Here is a 26724-nt window from a genome sequence, read left to right on the forward strand (position 1 = left end):
ATATCTCTCGTTAATTGAAAATTATAGGTTAATATTAAGGGGAGATAGATTTTTAAAAAAAATATATTTCAAACATAATTTAAACTATTTATTAATTTATTTCGTGTCATGCATTTTGAATTTTTTTAAATATTATTATTTGTAAATTTTATGGCACTATATTATATTATAATAAATATTATAGGTCAATATTAAAGGAAGAGCCGGCCAGGTGGCAGAGCGGGTAGCGCGCCTGACTGCGAAGCCAATGGCTGCGGGTTCGAATCCTGCTCTGAGCGTCGATGTTTCTCGCTCTATGTGTTGTCCTCTGTTGTGTGAATGTGGCCCATCCTATAAGCGGTTTTGCGGCAGTGTAGCGTGGGTAATGTTGCTCGCCTCCGTGACTCTGGTTCACAGGTGCCCACTGGGTAACGTGAAATGAGTAACAATTCCAGCATCTTCTAAGGCGAAAGAATAATGTTCAGTGCCTGCCATTGAAAAAAAATATATTAAAGGGAGATTAAGGACCATATATGTATGCAGGATATAAGAAAGATTTTCTTACTTTTAACTCTATTATAAGCTACTCTATTATATTGTATAAGAAGCAATTTCTTTATTTTAAAGATTTTATTATATTACGCATTAGAAAAGGAAAAATTTATAATATTTAGTAAGGGAATATTTGGATGTTTTCTATCACTTACCCCTAACGGTCTGACTTGGCTGTCCGACTTAAGACAAACTTTTTGAAGACTTGAAAATTATTAATGATTCATCAGAAAACTTATTGTATGAAAAAAATAGCAATAAAAGTTGCAATATAGTATTATTTCTTAAATAAATTTAAAACAATAAAAAAATATCATCTGAATATAAGATATACTTTGGAGTAAAAGGGAAGGAAATGGATGGTAGAAGAATTTGCTAGTATAATTTTATTTACTATTTCTGTTTTGCTAAGTAAATAATGCATGGAATGACGTTATAAAACTACTGGTCTATGTTTTACTGTTTCACAGTAATACAGAAAAATAATCAAAATTATATCGCCGAATTATTCTACTACCAGCCAAATCTTCCTCTTGCTCACTCCAAAAAATGAAAAGCGATGCAAGATAATACCAGAAAATACAAAATACAATATTATATAGCGTTAAAGCTAATGCAAAATAATATTACGGCGAACGCTAGATAATATTAGTTCGCATGGAATCTAATATTATATAATGCAGAGCAAATAGTGACCTCTAGTATCTTTCTAATATTAGAAGTTGTGCAAGATAGCGTCAGATTTTACCGGTTTTCTGATGTTATCTAATATTAGGTGCCACTTGGGGTAACTTGGAAATATGGGCAGTTAAGATCTTAACCGCCATAAGGAAGTACTCCTATGGGTTGCTAGTTTAAGGTCCAAGGAAGCGTTGAAGGTTCGAGCCTTCAGTGCTTCAGAGCCTTCTTTGTGTAGAAAAACTGTAAAGTAATAATAAGGTTTATTTTTAAAAACTTAAACATTCATTCTCCTTTCTAAGAAATATGTAGGAAAATGTTATTGAAATCTGACAATTCATTAACATTAAAAGCTACAAAAAAATTTAATATTGGCAATCGAAATGGGCTATATTTGGCGTAGAGCAGAACTCTGTATCTATGGTAATACTTCGCATTCTTTTACCATTAGCGTGTGGAGAGTCTTTGATGAAGGAAGTCCGTTAGTTTCTGTCCTGATTTTCAAATAGATTAAAATATTAAGTTAGGAAGCTATATGGAGCTGAAAACTACATTAAACATAGTTCTAAAGGAAAGCATCATGGAAATTTAAAAAATATTTTAACAATTTATTTCGAAAAATATAAAGAAAATGATAAATATTGTTGTACATTCCTATATAACTGAAAAGAGGGGAAGAGAAAAGGGAAAAGAGCAAAAGGCATGGAACCGGTCTTCTCCCTAGATGGCGTATTTGAGAGTTGCGCTGAAAGAAAATGATTCTCCCAAGCGTTACCTATTGGTTATTTTAAACATGAACTACAGAAGACATCGAATGGCTCACCAGGTAGTTTTCATTGCAGATATGCGCAAAAATTATTTATATTTCAAAATTGGCATCGGAAAATATGACATTTGGGGAAATGGGTGTATGGATTGTGTAATTGTGTTACAATTATTTTCAAAATATTGACAAGTTAGTTTCTATTTAAAACCGTTTATTCATGTATTTCTACATTTCTTTTAAAAAATAAACTTTTCTCTGAAAATTCCTCTACTTGGTTTATGCTGTTCTTAATTATTTAAGTTAATAACACCATATTGTACTGAGGAGTTCTATCAAAATATAAGTTGTTTTTAACACTATGAAATCTGCTACTGATTTTGTGAACGTTGCAAAATGTCAAACTGGATAGTTTTAGTTCAGTTGATTGCCAAATATTCAATTTTGAAATATATTTATTAGTTGTATATTTAATAAGAACATGTACATCTCTTTCCATCATTCATTTGTTTACTTGTTTCAATTTTGCATTGTTTAGTAATTACTATATCCAGTGAAAATTTACATTATTAATTCTTGACCAATAGATATTTTTTTCCCCATTTTTATTAATTTAATGAAATGAGTAATTCTACTGATATATTTTGTTTTCATAAGGAGTTTTAAGCTAAGTTTTTTGTTGAAATTAAATCTTGTTATTATTTCTAAAGTTTTTAGTTATTTAATTGATGAATTTAGCTATAGTTTTTTTAAACCGAATTTGGCTCTATAATATGCTAGATTTAGCTCAAGCGTATTTTGTTATCCTATTCAATTCTACTAAAGCAATATGCAGGGTTCCAAAGTTCAGCAACTAAACTTTCTACTTGCTCAAGATCCTCAGGCATTTTAATAATTCTTTTATTTGAACTGTTATAAAGAAAAAACCTGTTATAAAATACAGATATCTAATCTTGTAAGTGTGAATCAAAGTTTGTTTGAAGCATTAACAACTGTTTAAAACTTTGAGTGCTGAATTAAAAAAACTTGTAAGCTGGGCTAAATATTAATTTTGTTCTCAAGCCTCTAATATTTCACTCCGACCACTATAAAATAATTGAGAGTGGTCAGCAATCGATGTTAACTTATGTTTGGCTGTGTTAGTTAACTTATGTTTGGCTGTTTTAATTAACTTATGTTAGGATGTTTTTATGATTTCAACTTTATATTTTGGTCACAAAATATATTCTTTCATAATCTAATAATTGACATTACATTTTTTCCATGTTGTAATTATCGTTTTATGCCTACTCTATTTACTTTTAAAAAAATTAACCTAATAGAGGCTTTTAATAGATCAGTGATAATTTATATGATTATTAATCTTTTCTGGTTATAAGCCCTTTGGACAAACTAACTAAATTTTCTTAATTTTCACCTCTGTAATGAGAGTTATGTGAAAAGTAATTTAATAGCATATTTTTTTTTTAAACTAGGAGCCATATCTTATAATTATTTTGTTTTTCATGCTTATTTCATTATTTTTTCCTTAACTGATAGTTAAAAAAGTTTTTATGAAATGGTTTAAATAGTAATTATAGTTCTTGAGATAAAGTAAGGAATATAGTGCAAGGTACTACACTGCAGAATTATTACAACTTATGCTGAATTTTGTGGTAATAAATCTTTTAAAACAATTTTTTATTTGACGATTGTCTTATATATATCTCAATACTTTTCTGATAGACTGAAATATTGAATTCTATCTCTCTAAGATGAATAATTGATATTAGTAGTTATTTTGCATTTGGTTTTAGAATTAGCAAAAATAATTTTTTTTTTGCAAAATTAACTCTTAATATTTAGTGTAATTCTGAAGCCAATTTTTAATAATTTTTTTTAACAAGCCATTTTTTATTAAAAAATATAGAAACGAAATAAAATTTAACAAAATTTCATTGAAGTTAAATTATAAGTTCCTAAGTGTATTGAACTGCTAACTCAGATTAATTTTACGAAAAAATTATTTAATGGAAACTAAATATTTTTTGAAAGTTTAACTTTTTGTGGAACACTCAGCTTACCCAAGATAATTAGGCATTGAAAATATTTTTATTCGAGTTTATAATTAATTTATTTTAAGTCCTATAATGGTGTTTTGATGTAAAAACCTTTTTTTTTGCCCTGACAAATGTCAAAAATTGGTTTAGTTATCATGATTTGTCCATCAGAAAATGTTTGAAAAGGCAAACCACAAATGAATGAGATTGAAAAGTAGTTTAGTAACATAAATTAGTAAAAATAAATAATTATATTTTATGTATTAAACTTTTGTTTCATTATTTTAAAATTCTTCATATTTCTCAGAACCTATTTTGTTTGAAAAGATAAAAATAATAATTGTTAAAATTTATTCTCTTGCCAAATTTTATTATACTTTTTCTCAAATACTAAATGAGATATGCAGGGATGAGATTCTTCCGCGGATTCGCGGATTTCCGCTTTTTTTCAGATTTTTCCATTTTTCCCGCTAATTTCCGCTGAAATTTTTTTTTGCACAGGTTAAAATATTTAATGAGGAATTTAATTCTCCGCGGAGGGAAATTATTGAAGTCCCTTTTCTCTAAAAAGTCCCTCTGAAGTTACTCTAAAAATCTTTTTCTTGGGATAAGACTGGTTGACCGTTATACAGGGATGAGATTTTTTTTGTCTCTCGAATTTCAGCCTTCTTATCAAAAACTCCGATTCTCTAAAAGTTCAGTTTTTTCTAATAAATATCCCGTTTTTTTTTAAAATTCAGTCACTGAAGTAAAATAATTATATTTATTTACAATTTTCAAAGATAAACAGAAAATTCAATCTACGCCCTAGCTGCTAACCCTTCCGCATTTTTACTTATTTTAGCTATTTTCTCCGATTTCACGCACAGAAAATAAGATTTTCCGTATTTTTTATCCGTCGGCTGGATAGCTCGTATTTTCGTAATTCAGATNATATATATATATATATATATATTCTTCTTTTTTTGGATTTCCTCTTTTTTACTTTCTGACTACTCTCATCCCTGGATATGATACTCGACTCTAAGACACACAATTTCAATTAGTCCTCTTTGAAATTAATTGGGGAACTATGCATTTTGTGAGAACATAAAGCAAATACTTCCACATGATTAATCTTAAAATAGCAATAGAAAAATATTGCGTTATAATGTGATGTGTCTTTTGAAGTCATTGATAACACTAGATGTTAATTTAAATGGTATAGTGTCAGAGAAGGAAATATGAAGTTAGCATGGTAGATAAACGGGCAAACGAAGAGCATATTTTTTTTAAGTGTTCAGCTTGTTTTCTAAAGATATTTAAAACTTTTCTCTTGTAATTTGACTGATGGTCACCCGTCCCACATGTTTTGTGTAAAACGTAAGTAATTAAACTTGTGAAAAGTAGATATGGTCAGATGCTGTTTTTTTTTTGTTTTTTTTACTTTTTGTATTAACACCAGATTTTATGTAATGTTTGTTTTAATTATAAAGTAATGCATTTTGATCCAAAGAATGATATTAGTGAAAGGCTAGTAAAGTAATTTTTAACTTGTTATAAACAGAAAATTTTTGATCTTTAATATTTACATTTTTACTGTGATTCCTATGGAAGCTTATGGTAATTTTCGTCTTCTCATACCTATTACTTTGTGCTTTTAAAGTATTTATTTTTATTTAGTGCTCAGATTATAAAGTACCTGAGACAAATTTTGATTCACTTATATTTCTAAATAATCTAAGTTGATGTTTGTTTTTAGAAGAAATGTTAAAGGCTGCTTGATGTGAGAGCTTTTACGATGTCCGGATGGGCTCAAAGAATGCACCGCGGAGCTGCTACTTTGAGCAACGTTGTGACCTCGTGTGGTCATACAACTGTTCCTTATCCTACTCGAATGGAAAAGTAAGATAATGATAAAATAAATTAATTATTTGATATTTAATTTTTATAATTCTATGTCCTAAATTTCTGTATTATCAACATTGTTTTACTATTTTTAATTCTTCATGGCTTTATTTATTTTTTATAAATATTACAGTAATTTTTTTATTAACAAGTTTTTATACTAAACACAAACAACAAATAATAATAAGAAAGTCAGCCAATTTTATTAATATCTTCTTAGCCGTTTAACTATCAAGAGGAATTAGATAAAAATTCCTTTGAACATTGAGGGCATTCACTAATTCTATTTGAGCATGTATTTCTCACTTTTACATCCCAGCCAAGCAGTAAGGGCACGTATATAGCTAAGCAGTGAAGGCCTTTGAACATCAAGGGCATGTAAAAATTCCAATTTAGTATGTATTTTTCACCTTTACATGCCCAGCCTAGCTTGTAAATATTTAATTAGAAAGGCCCTAAAATGCTGTTTAAGTTACCCCATAAAATTTCATTCTTAATAAGAATTCTTAAAACACAGTGCGCTTGTTTCTTTTTTTTTTCTTCCTACTACTATTTTTTATTTTTATCAATAAATTTATCTAAATCACTGTGCATAAAAAAATAAGTTAAAAGTGAAATGTCGATGCAAAAGTTCGAGTAATATCGTTATAACAATATGTATTTGATATTTGGTTTTAAAAATTTTAATGCCGTTTGACATTGTCAGAGCGTATAATTTTTATAAATGTGAAATTAGTTAAAATTCTTACTTTAACCAAATAATTACATTAATATCTTTTTATTAATATGCTTTCGAAACAAATATTTGACCTTTTATTTTGTAGTCTAACATGCTTGCATAGCCATTTTTAGAGTTCTGCTTGTTAGTGTAATATAAGCATTTGTTAATAAAGTGTTATATATATATATTCATTTCTTCCCTCTTGTTTAGAGTAAAGTTTGGTGTTCTTTTTGACCAAGTTTGTAAACATGATATACCTGGACCATTACTGGTATGTACAATTGTGTTATCCTTTCATATTTTCAAACATAGTGTGAAAATATGAATCTATTCTGATTTATTCTTAACTTTTGCTTTAGATATTAATTCTTAAACTCAATAAAGAAGGGCCCTATAAGAAAGATGTATTTCGAGCACCTGGCCACCAGGGTAACATGAAAAAGCTGATCCATTTTCTACAGCATGGTCGTCTAGTCAATATAGAAAATTTCAGTGTGTATACAATAGCATCTGTTTTAAAAGTATGTTTTTTAATTTCCAACAAATTGTAACTTTTTAAGTATTTAATTATTAGTTGCTTTTTTAATAGTGTAATCTTTTTTTAGTAAGTTTTTATTCGATTTAATGTTTCTTTCGATCAATTATCATTTTTGCTGGATTTTTTTAAAGTTTTTAACTTTTTATTTATATACTTTTTTAAAAATATTTCAAGAATTGGTTATATAGCATTACAGTGGTTTGCTGCAGAAGTTTGTGACTTAGTTGACAAAATAAACCAAACAGTATCAGTAAAATTACAGAGAATTCTGCCAAACTGTTAAGATTTCAAATTTAAAAAAATCTTTTGTGTTTTCCTATATTAACGGCGGAGGTAGAACTAAGACTTTTAAGCCTTTGGTTTTAAAATTTGCCAATATATATATATAAAGATGATAAAATTAAAAATGAATGCAGTCCTACAGCTAATTTTTCGTGTATTTCTGTATTTATGAAGTCTAATTTTGAAACGTCAAATATTTTAAGGCTTCAACTGCTTGATAATAAAATGAGGGTCTGTTTTTCTGTCTCCTTTCTTTTTTGTGATTTTTATTTGTTGAAAATTTAGAAATAATTCATAGGAAGTTCAGTAAATTTGTGGAAATTAAATATATTTAAAAGTCAGCATAAACGTGCTCATAATTATATTGAAGAATATATCTTACGGATGAGTTAAATTATTTTTAAAAAATAATATTGTTACTTTTTATAGCTACAAAAGCAATTTAGACTTACAATTTTACAATTTAAAAATTAAATCCTATCTTTAAAATTATATTTATTTTAGCATGTATTTAATCCTAACAGCCCTAAATAATTATTTCTATGCAAAATTTTCTACTGGTGTTAATGAGAAGAAGAAAAAAAATTCTTTTTTATCAAAAAACATAAGTGAAAAATTTTGAACATAATTGAAAAAAAAAATCTTAGAGTAGTTAGTAAATAGTTATGTCAAAACCTGTAACAATAACTGCCTAAGCAATCCACATAAGTATACATGATATTGTAGTAAATCTAGCATGTCAAAAAATTATTCTCAGAAATTTCTAGTTGTAATATCAAACAGAAAATATCAGTATTTTAAAAACAATCAATAACTGTAACAAATAGTAAAAAATTGTTGGAAAATTAGATAGATTTCTGAGGAAATTGGTGCTAATAGATCAGTGTTTTGTGAAGGTATCATTTGTCTTGCAGCTGAATTTGTGAGTATTTATTGAATTGTGATTTTGTGAAGGTGCCACTAATTACTAGTAAACTTTTCTCTAACAAACCATTTTTTAAATTCTAAAGTTCTCAAAATATTAGTGATTTTATATGAGGATGAGCACTGTATTTTTTCAAATTTTCTGCATAATGCTAAGAAGTTTCAGCACTGAAGATTGATACTTTTAACTATTTCTATCAACGTTTATGTTGCTTTCTAATTTCAGTTCTGTAGTTAGTTTTCAAGTAAATTTATCATAATGTGCAATTTTGTTTTTTACATTAAAAAATCTGCATTTTTATTTTAATATTGTAATAATTTTAGTTAATAAATTTGTTTTAATTAGTTTTAATTAGTTTACATTTGCTGATGAAACTTCCTGTTTTAAATTACTTATTTGTTTACATAGAAATTCTTAAGAAAACTTCCTGGAGGTATTTTTGGCCCTGAAAATGAAGAAGCCTTATTCGATATAATTAATATTGATAATTTAGAAGAAAAAAGAGATAGAATTCACAGGTGATATCTTTATTTCTTTCTTTTAAAATTTTTCCTTAATTTTCAACCTACGATTTTTTTTTACTTTTATCTGTGCATTTGATTTGAATGTATCCTAGTTTCAAATGTATTTTAATTAATAATAAATAATGCAAAGTATTGCTATTGATTAGTTAATTTAAAAAATTTTTTTAAAATGTATAATAAGGAAAAATATAGCGCGCTTAACTAATGATCGTTGTAACTGACAAACTTTCCCTTAAAGATTTATTTAAATGATTCTGAGCTTTATAAATTTTACTGCTGTCCTTGTATCAATTCTTGTGCAACTGCTCATTCAATCCAAACCAATCCTAAAATTTTCAACATGTAAAAAATAACTTTTTTTAAAGTTTGAATTGATGTTTTTTTAGTAAATTTAAAAATAAAATTATTAGTTTTATTTTGTTTTGTTTAACTGAATTATCTTAGAATCTTAAATATTGTAAGTTTTTAAAAGCATTGATTTATTGTCAGATTTTTCTAGAAAGTATAACTTACCTTTATTAAAGTGAAAGTTTGTACAGTTACGCAATAATTGTATAACTAGTAGTGGAGTGGGCATAATCGTATCACAGTATTTGTGCCATTTAAGTTAAATTATATATAAATTGCACATAAAAAATATTAATTGTAATATAATCTTAAATATCTTTATAATATATTTTCCTATTTGACAAAGAAACAAAAAGATAATCTCAAAACATGCATTCTGATTGTAAATATAAATACTACGCAGGTTATAGATACTTTCCATGCATATATCTGTCATTCATAAATTGTTGTTCCATTTATTTTGTATTATCTTGTAAACTCTTTGAATTCTTTTTTTTTATTATTAAGCATTGGTGTAGTAAAAATTAATAATTGTTGTAAAAATAAGGATGATAAATGTTGAATTTTATTTGTTTTAGAGATTTTATACTTTTTTTTCTCACAACTCTATAACTCTTGAAAACGAATCCTAATTTTGCAAATTATTGCTTATATGCTTTTGATAATTTATAAATATAAGTGGTATTTTTTCCCAGGCTGATTACCTCTCTTCCTGTTGTTGCTCAACATTTGTTAGTGCTACTGTTTGGCACTTTTAGAGCTATATCTAACTGTGCTCAGAAAGCACAAACTGGCATGACATCTGAAGCACTTGGAGTTAGTGTAGCCCCAAGCTTCTTCCAATCTTGTGTCAGTGATGGCAAAATGGCTAGAATGGAAGATGTCGTGAGATTTAAAGTGAGTACTTTCTTTCTTTCCACGTTTAGAAATCATTCTATGTAAAGCTTTCTATTATTAATCTATATATTTAAAAAAAAATAAAAATTTGGTCATCTGATGACTTTTGGTCTTATTCATCTGATTATGATGCATGAGGGTTTAACTAATGTTCAGTTTTATAAAAAAAGACTGAGACTATTTCTTTCATTTGAGTACCGGGTTTTCTTTGTTCTTTTTAATTGTGGAGAAATAATTAGTAATCTGTAAAAAAAAAATTTCCTTGAAATTTCAAAAGTGGTTTCAGTGTTTGAAGCAAAATACTCATTTATTATGGTTACTCATTTAGTACTCATTTATTACAGATTTTATTCATTTATATACTGGGTAACTCATAATTGTTTATAGTGTAATTAAGTATATAATCTAATTTCTAAAACTCAGTGGCGCGACAGCCCATAGAGGGCCAAGGCCTACTGTGCCCATCTCAGTTTTCTTGGGCTGTGGGATGCAGAAGCAGATGTTCCAGTCAGATGGTCAGCTGAACGCGGAACCCTCAGTGTTTAGTTCCCAAGCATGCTTACTACTCATTTATCGACCCACTGAAGAGATGAAAGGCTGAGTCAACCTTGCCCAGCCCGAGGATCGAACCAGAGACCTGTGGCAGGAGAGTGCATAGCGCTACCGCTAAGTATATAATCAGCAGAAGGAAGAAAAAAAATCTCTAATTTACTAACTTTTGTTTTAATGTTCAGATATTCCATCACAATAATAATAGTTTAAACTTATGACGATCATCATTACTTACAAAAGATTATCATTAAGGATGACTCTCAAATTGCTTCCATCATCATCATCATCATAGTTGGCAAGATAGCCCAATGTGAGCCAATGCCTTCCTCTGAGGATTTCTCCATGACGACTTCTGATTCACCTTTGATCTCCAATTCTTTTCATTAATTGCGAAAAAATCAGACTCCACTGAGTCAGCCCCTTCACTGATATGAGAAACCAAATATAAGATCTGTTTTTTAAAAAATTGCTAGTTTTTTAGCTTGTAGGACAAAGAACAGTAGGATTAAAGACACTACACTAGCTCAAACACTTCATAAGTCTGGTGAATATTGCTATTGCTGATTGCGATAACAATCAAATGAATCTGATCAAAGCTATGAAAAGAAAATGTTTCACCCATATTTACTGTATTCCTTTGTAATAACATGGAACTAGTTTTGCAATGCAGTAGGAAAAGAAGAAACTGATAAAAATCCCCCTTTTTTTTGCATGCAATATCCCTCTTATAGTTAAATATGGTTATAGATAAGTGTAGATAACTATATAAGTTGCATATGAAAAATTAAGTCATTTAAATCAAGTTTCCTTTTTATCATAACTTTTTTTGAAAACTGGAAGAAAAATCTTAATTCCTCTAATTTCAAAGCATATATTTTTTTTTAATTATACTGACTTAATTAGCAGTCCTGTGTTTCAAATTTTCTTAGAGGTGTAATTTTTTTAAATATTTTCAATGTTCCCCTTGTAATTTTCATTTTTTCCCATTACTCATATGTTTTATGAATGTAAAAATAATTTTGATCTTTTTATTCTCAATTTTTTACAGTTATGCACCAGTTTGTTTCCTAGCACAACATTTTTTCAATTTTAAACATTGCATGCCACTAAATTTTTATTAAATTTACTGAATGAAAAACAATTAAGCTGTATATAACTTTAAGATACTATTTTTTCTATGTAATCTATTTGAAATAAACTAATTTTGTTTCCTTATTTTTTTTTTTTTTTTGAAATACCTACATAATTTTCTGTTAATTTCGTTTTCAAATTTAATAATATCCTTCTTTTTGCATTGCTACACATTTTAGCATTGAGCTATTGCATTCTTAGTAAAATGTCTTGTCAGTTTATTTTTTCTTTGTACGTTTAAAATTTTGATTAATTTAGCGTTAACTGTCCATTTCTAAAATTATATTTTGATATTCAAAAAATGCAACAGCAACGATGTAAGATGATATACGGAATTGCTAGCTACATAATCTGGCAACTCTGTTTATCTTCTTCTGACGAATCTCTATGTAACTAACTATTGAGAGTTATATCATGCAATTCTAAGAAAAGCTTTATCGATTTTCCAAGATGTTTTTATCGAATCTGGCTTTCTTCTCTCAATTCATCCTGCTGAGAAACTTTTCAAGTTTAAAATATATTTATTTTAAAACTCAAATAATTAGTATTGAAGACTGAAATTAACTTCAGGTGGCACATAGTAGAACTCTTTACCTATAGTAACACTAGGCATGCTTTCACCATTAGCATGGGTAGCATGGGTAGTAGTAGGTTGCTTTCAGTTTTGATTTTCAAACTGATGAAAAATGTTTAAATTTAGAAACTGTCATCATCATCATCAATGGCTCGACAGTCCAGGGTGGCCCTTTGCCTTCTCAAGAAGTTTCAGTCCGTGGTTAATTTCTTCTTGAGATTTCGTAACAATTGTTTTTTACAGTGTAGAGTCGTCAGTCATACACCAACCTGGAGAGCAAGTCTTCTGATATAACCCCCAGAAGCAGGGTGCCCAGCTATACCCCCAGACACTGAGTACCCATTTAGAAACTATATAAAAATGAAAACTTCATTAAAGATAATGCTTAAAATATGGATCGAGGAAATTTTTAAATATATTTTTGACACTCGAAATGCGGAAAATATTATGGTAGAAGGAAGGAAAAATAATAAATATATTCTCATACATCTGAGCGGACGAGAAAGGGGGGAGGCGCTAGACAAGAGACCGGTTTTCTCCCCAAATAGCATATTCCAGTTTTGCAATCAAAAATTTTATAGATACAATAGAAATTAAGTAAATTGATGTCAATAAAATAATAATTTAATGGCTTGTTTTATCTATCCCCTCAATGCATGAAATTGGAATGGCTAAAAAATCTTAATTAAATCATTCAATTTTCTTTTTTTCTTTTTAAACTATGAAATATTGAATAAGATGTAAGTAATTTTTAAATATATTTTATTCGGTTTTATGGTGGTTATTGTTCCTGGTTATAAAAAAAAAAATTTCTAAGTGGATCCATGACTTTGCTGTTATTAAATGTTTTGCATTCTGGTTTAATAACTGTTTGCATATTTAAATAACTTTTTATTTCAAGTATCACACTTATTTTTTTTTAATTTATGAATTGCAGGAAGATTTCTTTATAACAATTATTTTTTAATTTTTTTCAGAGGAGAATAATTTTTTAAGTCATTTAAATATAAATTGAATTTCTTCAACCTTTGCTATTGCTAGAGAACATGGAGTGTACCTGTTAAAATACCTGTAAATGTACCTGTTAAATGTTCCTGGTAAAAACTGAAAATTTGACCCTTAGAAAGTTGTTAATAATCCTCATCAGTTCTATGTATATGAGATTTTTTTAAAGTGCATATTAGCTAAAAAAAAACAAACAAATATTTTAAATTATGAATTATGAAAGAAAATTTATCTTCGCTCTTTTCAAAAGCATGATAGTCATATTTTATTTTATATATTACAGAACAAAGGTTTTCTTTTTTTAATTAAATGAGAGTGTTTAAAACACTCAAGAGCTATTCTATAAAAAAACTTTTCAAATTTAATATGTTTGTAAGAAAGAGTAATAATAGCATAGTCCCTAAACATACATGTGGATGAACTAGGGGTGGAAATATAAGTTTTTGTATTGGCTCCAAATAGCTTCAAAAAGTTGTCTTGAAAAAGAGGAAGTCAAATTTGAAAAAATTTGGTGCAATCTCAATAAGAGGATGTCACAATTATTTTTGTTAAAAACGTTTTTTAGTGATTAAAGTGTGAAGAAAATATTTAAAATCGTCTATTTCAAACACATCCTAACATAATCTTATATGTAACCATATATTTAAAAAAAATTCCGTAATATACATCATCATTTCGAGGAAGCATAGCATTTTTTGTAAAGGAAAAATGTGTAAAACTTTAACACTTCAACTCGAGTCAGTGCTAAAACAGTGTCTCATACTTAAAAACTAAAAAAATATGGAAGCATTATCAAAGTATTCTTAATACAAAAATGTCTCCTATCACGAAAGTACACAAATAGAAATTAGTTAAAGCGCTATTTTTCTGTTGGAAATAAAAATTAAACTTGGTTACAGCATAGCTTCATCAAGATATTATTTAATATTGCTTAAATTTTGCACTTGAAATAACAATTTTCAAAGTCAACTTTTGGCAGGTCTTAAAAGTCTATGTTAGGAACTTTTGTTCTATCGTAATAGGTGTGCTATTTGCTCCATAACTTTTTTTTTAAAAATTTTTATTAATTTTTACTGAAATGTAAAATTACGTTTCTGTTACTTAATTTTAATTAGTTACAAAATGTTACATTGACAATTGTTTTACATCTCAAAAAATTAGGGTTCTATTGTTTGGTTATGATAAAAATGAATTCAAGTTATATTTTTTAGAATTGTTTACAATTATACCAATTTTTTTTTTTTTTAATCCCTATCAGCATTTATATTTTATTTCCTGTTTAGCTGAAAATATTCAGCATCATAGTGTAATTAAAATATAATTTTGTTCCTAGAAGATAATATTAAATAATCATTTACTTTATTTCATTGTGTCTGTGTAAATTATTTTTCTGATTTTAATGATATAATATATCAATATTGTGCCAGTGGGCGTCTTACTAATGCTCACTGTTTCAAATCTTCTTTTCTTCCTTTTGCTTACTTCTCCTTTCTGCTTTAAGGCCCAGATTTCGGTAAGTTTTCTCTTGCTTGTGGCTGTTGTGTCATGTGATCTTATTTTGTTTTCACATTGGTGTTCTTTTTTTCCCTCTTGTTTTTTAAAGTTTATAGTGATGCTTAAATTAGAAAATAGATGGGACTGCTAGTGCTTTTTTCTTTTGTTCAGAGTTAAAGAAAATGCATTTTAAATCTTTGTTTAATATTATTCAAATCACACGTTTGCCAGATTGTTTGTTATTGTTTTTTCTGTGTGTACAAATTTAATGTGTAATGTCATTTTAATTTTAATATTTTAGCTATGAAATATTTTAATTGTAAGTAAAATTTATGTTCTATATTAAAAAATTTTTTGAATCAACTTAAAAAATGTGTTTTAAGCTTCTAGACTTAAAAACTTTATCCACTAGTGTAAAAATTGGATTTATAATTGTCTTTAAATATATCAGACATGCGATTTTTTTAGGCTTCTTTCTGAATTTATTATTTATTGAGCAGTGCTTTCAGTATCTTTTTGTGTAAATGTGCATTAATATATTAAAATATGCTGACAAACTGGCATCGCTATGCAATTTTAGTGTTTTTAATTCTGATTGGGTCACTTGTCTGCATTTGTTCAACTAACCAAATTATTTATGCTAAATCTACTCCCAGTGACTTTTTAATTTTGTAAAATTAACCCTGTCTCAAAAAATGAAAAATAAAATTTATGAAGTTCCAACTATTATTTACATTATTTTAATGAGAAATGTGGTTTCCAATTTATTTAAATTGAAGCTTTAAAGAAAGAAAAAAAGTATGCACCCATGCTTGCTTTATATTTTTTAGTGTAACTTTTTTAGTGAAATAATTCTTAAATATAGTGTGTTTAGTGAAGGTGATTTCAGTATTGCGAAATATTATAAAAAAATATGACTAATTGTTCCTACTTTGTAAAATGATTTTTTTTGTTTGTGTAATGACATGTTTTCTTTAAACATTATATGTATGTTAAGATCTAAAACAATGAAACAAAACAAAAAGAATAAAGTAGCAAAACAAAGAATGAATGATAAACAAGGATTGTTTAAAAATATTTGATTAATCAATGTTTTTTTTCCACAAGTCAGCATTTTATTTCCATTTATAAGTTAAGTTTTATAAAACACCTTATAAAAATTAGTAAATTTTTAAAATGTTCCAGAAAAACTTTTTAAAATGAAAGAAAAAAGATGGGGCAAAATTTTTACACTCTTCAGTAACTTCAGTATTCCTTTTAAATTGTCCCTTTTATGTATTTATTTTTTTAATATTATATTTAGGTTACATTTTGAAAAATTTTATGTTTTGTATATTTACTGATTATCTTATTGCTCTACAGAGGAATTATTATTTTTTTTTTTTTGGTAATCTCCCTGAAGTTTTTTTCAAAGTTAGCAGATGCAGTTTTCTTGTCTTTTTAGTTTCATGATATTTTTCTGATTACCACTAATGCTCAACAGAAGTGGAGGTATTTCTTTTGGCGATATCCTCTTGGAATTTTTCAAAAATTAGTGGATCTGGTTATGAGCCGACCCCCAACTTTAGCTTTCGAGAATTTTCTAAAAATTCACAGCTTATATTCAGAAATATATGGTAGTTTTTTCCTTATAATTGTTCTGTTATTACAATATTTTACAATTGTTACAATATTTTTTTTTTCACATGCATCTTTTAAAACTCATTTTTCCAACTGGTTTGTTATAATACAAAATATAATTTTAAATGAAGTTCACTTTACTTCAATTGTGCATGGGAAATAGAAGTAATTTCAATTTAACTATGACTTAAATCAGTATAAGTGGGAGTCAAACATTTTAATCACTGACTCTGACATCTGTGTTAAAATGGTACATAGATATACTTATCTCATTTGAATTACATGAATGCATATTTAAAAAAAAAAGATTTAAAATTTCTGGAGTAAGTTGTTGTAATTGGATGTTGCTATTGTTGTTTGTATGTTACTTACTAAAGTTGTTTTGATGTATAGTTAAATATGTGAAATATTAAATTACTTAAATTGAAGCTTGCATTGCTTTTATGCAGATAGTTTTTTTTGTGAAACAAAGCTTATAGACGTAACACATTTTTGTAACTATTTATATTTATTCATTTTGAAATATTTATTTAGCTCAAAATCAGTATGGGTATTTTAAAGGATTAACATTTCAATAGATCGAGTGTATTCTAATATTTTTCTTTGTTCTTTCGTAACTGAAAATAAACGGAAATTTTTTGTAGGTTTACGATTCTCAAGTGATAGACAGATACCAAGATATAAAATTAACACAATCAAAATAAAATTATGTTTGCATTGTAATAAGAATCATATGTTCTTGGTCTAATTAGAGCCAAATCTTGGTCTAATCATACCCTGATCTAATCTATGTTGCAATTAAATATAATTTTTTTTTTATGGAATTAACTAACATTAGATTAACAATTATTTAAATTGTAAATAAACAAAACCAAGGTAAACTGATCAGTAAAACGTTAGATTTTCCTTTAAATCAAATTTTTGAGTGAAGTAGGAGGAAAAAATCAATTTTTTTTAAAAAAAAATGTATGATCATATCTCTGTTTTAAATTTGCGTATTTTTAGTCAAAAAGAAATTGCATATTGTAGGTTATGAAGTGTATCAATATTAATGTTTTAAGAAAATATAATAATGCCGTTAGCTCGGATTTAATTTTCATTTTAGGTTAAAGAAGGCTTACAAAATATTTGAATTATGCTTTTTTTTCTTCTTCCTAATAGGTTGCAACTAGGATTATGAAGTTCCTCATTGATAATTTTGGGGTAACTAATCTCTTTGGCAAAGGAAACTATGAATACTATGCTCGCATGACTGGCAGAATCTTCAAAGTGGAGGAAAATTGGATATTCGCTTTTCGATACCCTCCAGAATCATTAGTTTCACGTAATTATGACTGTATGTCTTGGTAGTTTGTAGTATCTTAGTTTAACATGTAGATTATAATTTTTGTACTACGCACTCATTCATTAGATAGTTTTGTTTTTGTTTTTTTCACAATATATAGTCAAATTTTTTTGCAAAAAATATTTAACGGTACCCTTTAGCAAAATTTTATTTACTGCCAATAACTGTGTAATTGACTGCTTATTGCTTGCTTTTTGTTTCTTGCTTAATTATAAAGGCTGATACTAGTTTAAAATACCAAAAAATTTAGAATAGAAAATTGCTTATGTGGATGTACCATTGGCACATATTTTAAATCTTCCTTTAAAAAAATCAACTGAACACTTTCATTTATAAAAATATTACGTCTTTCAATGGATTTCTGTCTCCTTTAAAAAATAAAAAAAATGATTTAGAGGGGACAAGAAAAAGTTTAAAATTGACTGATAATAATAATTAAAAAACTATTTAATGTAAGGGAATAGAATTTTATTTAACCCCTTAACTGCCGAGTAAAATTTACGTGACTCACTCCCCAGTGCCACCGTTTTTCGCTCAAGTGAACTTTCTTACGTGGTGTTTTGGTGGATTAAAATGATGCACTCGTTGCAATTTAAAAACAGTTTACTTTTACAAGACAAGAGAAAGGAAAGAAAGAAAATACAACATTTAAATTAAATAATAAAAATACAATATAAAAGATGTTAAAACTTAGCTGTTGTATGATAAATCCTGAAACATGGTTGTTCACATAAACCAACATCACATTCATTGCACTGATAGTGGGATTCACGACGAATTTTTTTCTTGAACAAACAGCGCATTTTCGCGATGCATTTGAAGACGTTGATGGAAAGAATAAAAAGCACCAAAATACACACGGGAAATGAAATCGAAAAACGAATAAACCCGACCTTACTCAAAAAGAGACAAGCAAACGATTAATACGATATCACTTTTCCATAACATCCTTTTCCCATTCCCCCTCCTCCGAAATTAGTAATATATTTGCAAAGCAAACACTTTCAAGGTCATTTCACTGCATTCTGAAGTAGGGGTGTAGTTCTATTTATAGCAGCGCAATGCAAAGCATCGTACTTCAGGAAAGCGTATATATACGCCTGCGGCAGTTAACACATCGTCTGGCCGAGACGTATATATACGCCCGCGGCAGTTAAGGGGTTAAGTATTAAGAAGAGCACTTAATTTTTCTTTATTTACTTGAAAACTTGATCCACTCCTTTTTTATTTTAATAATTTCAGTTTTAAAAACCTTAACCTTTGAATACCTTGACTATTTGTTGAGGTGTCTGAGTTTATGTGGATTGTATAAAAATTTTAATTTATGACGCTTTGAGAAAACTTTTCTACTCTCAAAATCTGAATCTCGAGTGTTTTTTTGTTTTTTTCACAAAATGCCCCTTGTTTAATTTGAAGTTTTTCCCCATTGCCGTTTAATTACATTTTATCCCAAGCTCTATCAAATGTATGTATCCGTTTATTTTGAAAGTTTATGGATGTTTTATTTAATAAAATTATTGAATTTTTTAAACTTACACTTTTCACGTTTTCAATCAGCTAAATTTGTTTTTTATTTTCATTTAATAGTTTTAAGTTCTACATTAGGGCACTAACTTCTAAGCTCTTTCTGCGTTATGTGAAGATAAACTAATTTTTAGATGAAATTTATTTTGTTACCATTAATTCCTTTAAGTCTATAATACTATATAGATTTAATTATACTATAGAATTAACCTAAATAAATAAGTTTCTAATATTTCATACATATCTTGTTGTTTGAAAAATCTGCTAAAATGTGGAGAATTGTAATTATGTTCACTTTTCTTTGTATCAACTAATATATAAATACAAATATAAATTTATAAACTGACATATATAGATTTTCTTACATTTTAGTTTAATTGTATTAAGTCAGTTTTTCCAACTAAACTCTGCTCTTATGTACAATGTTTTTGAAATATAGTTACATGGTTAAATTTTTTTGAAGTGAAAATTTTCACTGAGCAATATTTATATCATTATTAGTATTAAAAATATCTTATTTTTTGGTGTTTTAAAGAAATTAGAAATTATTCCCCTTTTTTTATAGTTTGATGCAATGATTGTCTTTAAATATTGCCGTATTTTCAAACTGCTTGCATTAATTTGATTAAAAAAAGGTTTTTATTTTTATCACAGCTTATTATCATAAATCAATTAGAGTAAGGTGCATATGTTGATGACTTATTGTTTCAGCTTCATATCTTACTTATATCTTATCTTTAATGTTGTAACTTGTTCAAGTAGTAAGTACTTTAGTTTGAAGTTATACGTTTAGTTAGTACTTTAGTACTAGTAAGTACTTTAGTTTGAACATCAATCTTGAATCTTTCTTACTAACTAACATATTTATTGAAAACTGAAACTAGACTCTGAAATCTGTGTAAGGCTTTGTTTGTTTAAGAATTAGTTAACATTTTTAATTTATAAAAAAAAAAAAAAAAAAAAAAAAAAAAAAAATTATGTTCCAGTATTTTACATTTGAAGTGGTTCCATTAACCTGTGATCTTTAAACTTTAATCAATAAAATATGTTACTCAAATGCATTGCTGAAACTTCATTAGTCTACATTAACTTTTTCTTGGGGTTGGGATTTTTTTCTCCATTTAAAGTATTTCTATAAATAGCATGCATTTCAAAAAGGGCGAAAAAAGTTCTGAAATATGTCGAAGAATTGCTCGGTCAATTTATCACTATACATTTATTATACCATTCCAACTGAATGGACTAGCTGCCATTTTACGATTAATGGCAGAAGCATGGTGGTCCCATTAACCAGTGATTTTTATTTCATAGTGGGTCCAAGGGGGATTCAGTGGTCTCAGGCCAGTGGAAAACTAAGCCACTGCTCTCTTTGATTTTCTTTAAATATATCAAATTTTTAAGGCATTAAAGTGAGGGCGAAGTGTGTAAACTTATAGAAACTTGATTTTGAGTAGGCAGGGGTCTGTCTAGGTTTTTCTGAGAGATACCTTTTTTGTGAAAATTTAGACATAATTTGTGAAAAATTAAAAATTATATTAAAAAATCATCACAAAAATATGGATTTATTGTTACTTAAGGGATACAAAAATAAAATTTTACGAAAAAGTATTTTGTGAAACTACCTTTTTCCTAATGTTGAATTTGTGAAACTACCGTTTTTCCTAATGTTGATTTTGTGAAACTACCGTTTTTCCTAAACTTGAATTTGTGAAGGTACTGCTAAACGTTAGTAAATTCGGCCTGGACAGACCACTGATGGGTAAGAATAAAATGTTTCAAAATGTATTTCATTTTGTCTCTTTTAAAAATATAAACTTATTTTTAAGCATTAGACTTTTTTTGGAAATTAAACTTTTACCATCAATTCGTTAACATTCTGAAGTAAGTCTATATTTTAGTTAATGGATGTTGGATTTTGGCTTTGCAAATTTTAGGATTGTTGGAATTATTCGTGTTGGATTTGAGGGTGTCTAATGTATTTTTATCATTATGGCATTTCTAGAAGCAATTATGTCAACAATATGTGTGCCTCACTTATGATTTCCTGCTTGCTTTGCATTTATGCTTTTAACCTTTCTATTTTGTTAATTGCCTATTCTATCTCTGCAACAGCATTTTGTATGTTTTATAGGCAAAGCCTCTCTGGAGACTGAAAAAAACTGGCTCCAGCAGGAGGCTGAGCGCTGGGGATTTAAATTTAACCTGGAAGGTAAGCCTCTCTTACATAGAATAGATTTGCACAGCTTTTGCCTAACATCCCACGTTTTGTCCCCTGAAATCTTTTAAAATTATTAATTAAATTATAAAATAATCAGAATGATCAGAAAAAAAAATAATTTTTATTAATTTCTGTGTTGATATCATGCTTTATTTTCTTTAAATTTCTGTTAAAAGAAACTAAGAAGTTAATGCATATAAACTTATATATTTAAATGGCTCATGGGCTGCAATAGTGGCACAACTCAAAAAACACTCGTTTTGGACTAAGAACAGGTGTATGCACATTCTTTCAGAAAATGCACATTCTTTCAGCAGCAGTACTGGCACAACTCATAATTCAATTTGAAGGTAATCTTCGTTTAAGTAAACTTAAGCATTTCTCATGCAATTTGCTTAGCAATGAAAACTAAAGACCCACTTATCTCAAAACTTGATTTTTTGAGTTGTGCCGCTATTGCAGTCCATGAGAGATATATTAATTAATTGAATCAATTGAGATCTTTTAAGGTACAGTAAAAAGAAATAAAATAAAACCTTGTATTAAGAATAAGATTATCTTGTGTTTCAAAGTAAAAATCTACAAAAAAATTTTCTTGATGTTTTAGTTAAATAAGTGAACCAATGCTAAACTCTGTAAATTAATTGTTGTGTGCTTGGTTGTTTCAATATCCTAGAAAGGATGTCACTAAATAGAAACTTTGCTAAAGGATAAAGCACCCCCTTTGTAAATTGTAATTGTAGGTCATTGTATAATTCAACCTACTTTTAGCCTCGATGGTATCAATAAGTCTTGCTTGGCTAATAAACAGGCAGTTGAAAGAAGGTTTTCATTTTTTGTATTAAACTGACTGAATTCCAATGAAAAGCATGGCCATTGACAATTTCCAATTTGTTTTTTTTCTACATCTAGAAATCTTTCTTGTCAGATTTAAATAAAATACTGTGTGATGTTTGTTGGCTGCTATTAAAGGGCAAGTAAGAGAGCAATAACATTGAAGAACTGGTTTTTAACCTACATAAAGTTGATGCTATCAAGTAACTCATAAATATAGCTAATAAAACTAACTTAATAATAATAAATAATTTTTTAATTTTTCTCTTGATTGCATCAGTTCTGCCCTCTGGCGAATTACATGTTTAGGTAGGTTATTGAAAAAGGTATTAATAAAAGTGAAAAAAAGATTAGTAAACAGTCCATCGAGGTAACAGTGCAAATTATGCAATACACTAATCTTCACTCATTCTATAAATTATTTTTTCTGTAATTTCATGTTATATGTTTAAAAAAGTTACAAATTTTTAAAAATTTAAATAATACTTAGTTATTGTGCTCAGTTATTGTCTTTACCTTTGTGCTTAGTTTTAATAAAATGTAAGAATCTAATTAGATTTTATTTTAAAATTAATAATTTTATCGAATTAATGCTAAGGAATGAAAAGAGTTTTCATTATTTCTTTCCGGATACAAATGCAGAAATTAAAATATCCATTCCTAACCTGTTAACCAGGGAATTGGTTTTTTCCTACCTATTTCACAGTGAGGTTTTTTCTTCATAGCTATAAATAATATCATCACACCTAAGTAATTTGTATGCTAAAAAATTTTGTCATGCCCAATTAACAGGTGAAAAATTTTGTTCCTTTAAATATTGCAACTGGCATTTTTCCTTTTTAACCTAAAAATTGCAATATGTTCCTAATAGAAGCGTTGTAATAATTAAAAAAAATATCAACATGTCTATTAATATTTTCAATCTTATTTGAATATTGATCTGATTTATGGTTTTTTAATTGCTTGTGCATTAAGACAGTGGTGTATTATACTTCCCTGACTTGAAAATAATTATCTCTATATCACACGAGATGAAAACGAGAAACTTATTTTTATTCTATGGGAATTTTTTGTTTTATGAAATGATGGCTCTTAATAAAAAAATTTAGCAATTGTTGAACTTTTTATGGGATTGTATGGATTGGATTTATACTATTTCAAACGTAGTTAAAATGAAACTAAATATGCACAAAAAGGAGAGTAAATAGTTTAGATACTGTTACATTTAGAGATTTAAAATGTAAAAGGTAAGATTATGCAAGGTTTGCACGAGTTTTTTCCCCCCTTTTATATATTCATTCTATAAATTTATAATAATGAAATCAATCTTTTAAGTAACATATCTAGTTAAAAAAATTTTTTTTACTTTATTCATTAGCTATATCCTCTCAAGAAGAATGTCGAAGCACGCCAGCTTTAATTCATGCTAGTGAGTCTATGGTTCAAAATGATGGTCCCCATATGAGTGGTAGCTTGACTAATCTTGCTGATACTTATACAAGACTGAGTGTATCACTTGAAGAAAATGGACTTTATAAGGTATGCAAGTAATTTAATTATAGTGCTATAGTCCTAAACATAGCATGCTCTAGTTTTTAATTTTTCACTGAGTGCTCAGATTATCCATGGATAGGGTTGCAAGTTTGTCGCGGGAAAAAAAGACATAAATTCGTGCGTGATTCGCGCAAAAGTTTTAAAAATTCGTGAAATTTTCGCGGATAACATATGCACTGATATTTACACTGAAAATCAATTTAAANATTGCAAGTCACATGAACAGCATTCAAGAAAACTGCTTTCAAACTTTTTTCCCATGCTTTGTTCATGTAAGACGCATTGTCAGTGACGAAAGATGAAATGGTATTAAATAATAACTTAAAATTGTGAATAATTTTCATTTAAATCGCGCGAATTGAATAACTTTCGTTCAAATCGCGCAATTTTAAAAAATTCGGGAATTTTTGAAAAAAACTTGAAATTTCGCGAAAATTCGCGCCGCGACAAACTTGCAACCCTATCCATGGACTATTAATTCTGAAAACATGCTTAACAAGGCGGGAGAACAAACAATTAAAGAAAAACTGTTTAGTTATTATTGATATTACTGTAATGTAATGTAAAACAATTGATTTATAGTTTTTTTAATTTGTGGCAGAATCTCGAGGATATGGCAACATTGTGAAGAAGTTGTTGAATTAAAACTTTTTTTCTTCGCTCTACCGAATTTAGAAAATTCCTTTCTTGTGCATCAGAGAGTAAGGAAATGCTTATGATTTTTGTATTCTCATTTGGGAATAAAAACGATAATTAGCTAGAATTTCAAATAGATAAATTAATATATATTCTAAAATCGTGAAAGATAGTTCACTTTAGAAATCAATTAACAGAACCCTTGTTTATATAAATTAGCAACATATATATTCGTTATTATCAAAAGTATCATAAAGAAAATGTTAGGACCAGAGAGGTTTGTCGCGGAAAGCCAAAAAAAAAATTCTGCCACCGAGTTTTTATTTAAATGTATGGCAGTGATACATTTTGAAACATAAATATGATCGCTTGTGTTATAAGTCAAATCTTTTAAAATTTGGTAAGCTCAGAATCCTTTCACAGTCTTTTAAAAGCAATAATAATTAATTAAGAAATTTGAAGAAAAAAAATTATTGAATTATAAATATTTTTTAACTATGTTAACTTTTTAAAACTTGCATCTTGATAAAATTATATAAATAAATTAAAATGCACACTTGTTTCCCAATCAAAATCTGAACCAAAATTTTTCAAATGCTAATTTAACGTTTATTTTAATAATTTATTTCTTTTTCTCAACTTTTGTAATCAGCTATTTTAGTTTTTAAAATTTTTATATATTTTTAAATATTAATAAAAGAATGAGCCACGATCACCCAGTGGTTAATGCACTGGTATTTCACTGTGAAGAGCTGGGGTTCGATAGCCAATGGTGTCTTGAAGCACACCCAACTTCAGATTGATGGGTATCAGCTTGCCTTGGAAGTAAATGCAGCCTGCGTGCAGTGCTGACTACTTTGCTACAATCATGCCATTGGTCAGGAAATTGTGTAGCCTACATGACCCCCCTGGCCCACAGTGAGATGTTGTGGGAAGGCTTTACTTTTCAGTAAGAAGTTGAAATCAATAGGAGTAGAAATTTAGACTGTGGTCTGAAGGACTTGTAGCTAAAAGATATTGTACTTATTTTCATTTTTTAATTTATTACTCTTGTATGGTTCTCTATTACATATGTATTTTTTTTTAAAAGTTTATAAAGTGAATTTAAATAATAAAAATTACTAGGTAGGGAAATTGTAATGTACACTATTATGCTGAAAATACTATTTTAAACGAAGCCACTGATCAAAACCATAACAGCATACCATTCCTTTACATATATTGCTAGTCTGGGGGACCACTGATTATTATTTAATGGTGGTCCACATTAAATGTTAGTGATCTTGGGACCAAGGAACCACTATTAATTTGGAGCCCTGTAAGATATTTTACAAACTTTAACAACCAGGCTGTAACAAATGTATAAAACATTGAAAACATCATTTATGTTTAATACCAACTGGTAGATCACATTTCATACCTGCCAACTTTCAATCTTTCTGAGAATGGATTTTCCAAGTGGTAGTAAATCAATTAGCGAAAAGCAATCTCACTCAAAAATATATTTATATTTTGACCACGGTGAAATTTGATTTCATACGGATTATTATGCTTTTATATATTTGTTGTAATTATTTATACATAGTGGTGGTCAAATTCAATTGAAATTATTATAATTCAAAAAGTTAATTGGATTAACATGAGTACTACTACCACTTTAAATATGAAAATAAAATCTTCCTGGAAAACCGGAAGAGTTGGCAGCTATATTTAATTTCATTCTATTTTAATAATTTATTTTGTGGACATATGATAATATTGTAACACTATCCTAATAGGCAGCATCTCCTATGTCTTTTTTGGCATTGGATCCAGAGGAGCTGAAGGCTGTCAATCGTTATGCAGAAAGCACCAAATCTCTGACATTTCTTCCTCAAGTCCATGAAAGGCAAACGGCCAGAATGCGCACCAGGTCTGAATGGTTTCTTAATCCATCTCCTTGTCCTTCTCCTATTCCTATATGTGTACCTCCTGAAATAGATGAAAATGAAGAAGTAGCTGCCAAGGTATTTCCAATTTTCATAAGTTTATACTTTAAACACCACTTTCTATAGTAGTTTATCGCAAAACACCAAATTTCTGCTTGCCATTGGCGACCATAGAT

General features: G+C 28.1%; 1 protein-coding gene across 7 annotated transcripts in view; it reads left to right on the plus strand.

The window, feature by feature from the left end:
- Positions 1-1655: 1655 nt before the first annotated feature.
- The window catches only part of LOC107451544 (Rho GTPase activating protein at 71E), a 31382-nt gene continuing 6313 nt past the window's right edge, over positions 1656-26724 (plus strand). Inside the window, exons 1-10 of one of the 7 annotated variants that reach the window (XM_043042283.2) lie at positions 1936-2035; positions 5753-5895; positions 6830-6890; positions 6979-7140; positions 8773-8882; positions 9932-10133; positions 17671-17845; positions 21510-21587; positions 23809-23969; positions 26399-26626. In XM_043042283.2, coding sequence (XP_042898217.1) covers positions 5792-5895; positions 6830-6890; positions 6979-7140; positions 8773-8882; positions 9932-10133; positions 17671-17845; positions 21510-21587; positions 23809-23969; positions 26399-26626 — 1281 coding nt within the window. In that variant the 5' untranslated portion in view covers positions 1936-2035; positions 5753-5791. Of the gene's footprint in view, positions 2928-5752; positions 5896-6829; positions 6891-6978; positions 7141-8772; positions 8883-9931; positions 10134-17670; positions 17846-21509; positions 21588-23808; positions 23970-26398; positions 26627-26724 lie in introns of all 7 variants that reach the window. The other 6 variants (XM_043042281.2, XM_043042285.2, XM_043042282.2 and 3 more) reach the window with 6 other exon arrangements.

This window comes from Parasteatoda tepidariorum, chromosome 10, assembly GCF_043381705.1.
Source record: "Parasteatoda tepidariorum isolate YZ-2023 chromosome 10, CAS_Ptep_4.0, whole genome shotgun sequence".
In the NCBI taxonomy this organism is placed as follows: domain Eukaryota; kingdom Metazoa; phylum Arthropoda; class Arachnida; order Araneae; family Theridiidae; genus Parasteatoda; species Parasteatoda tepidariorum.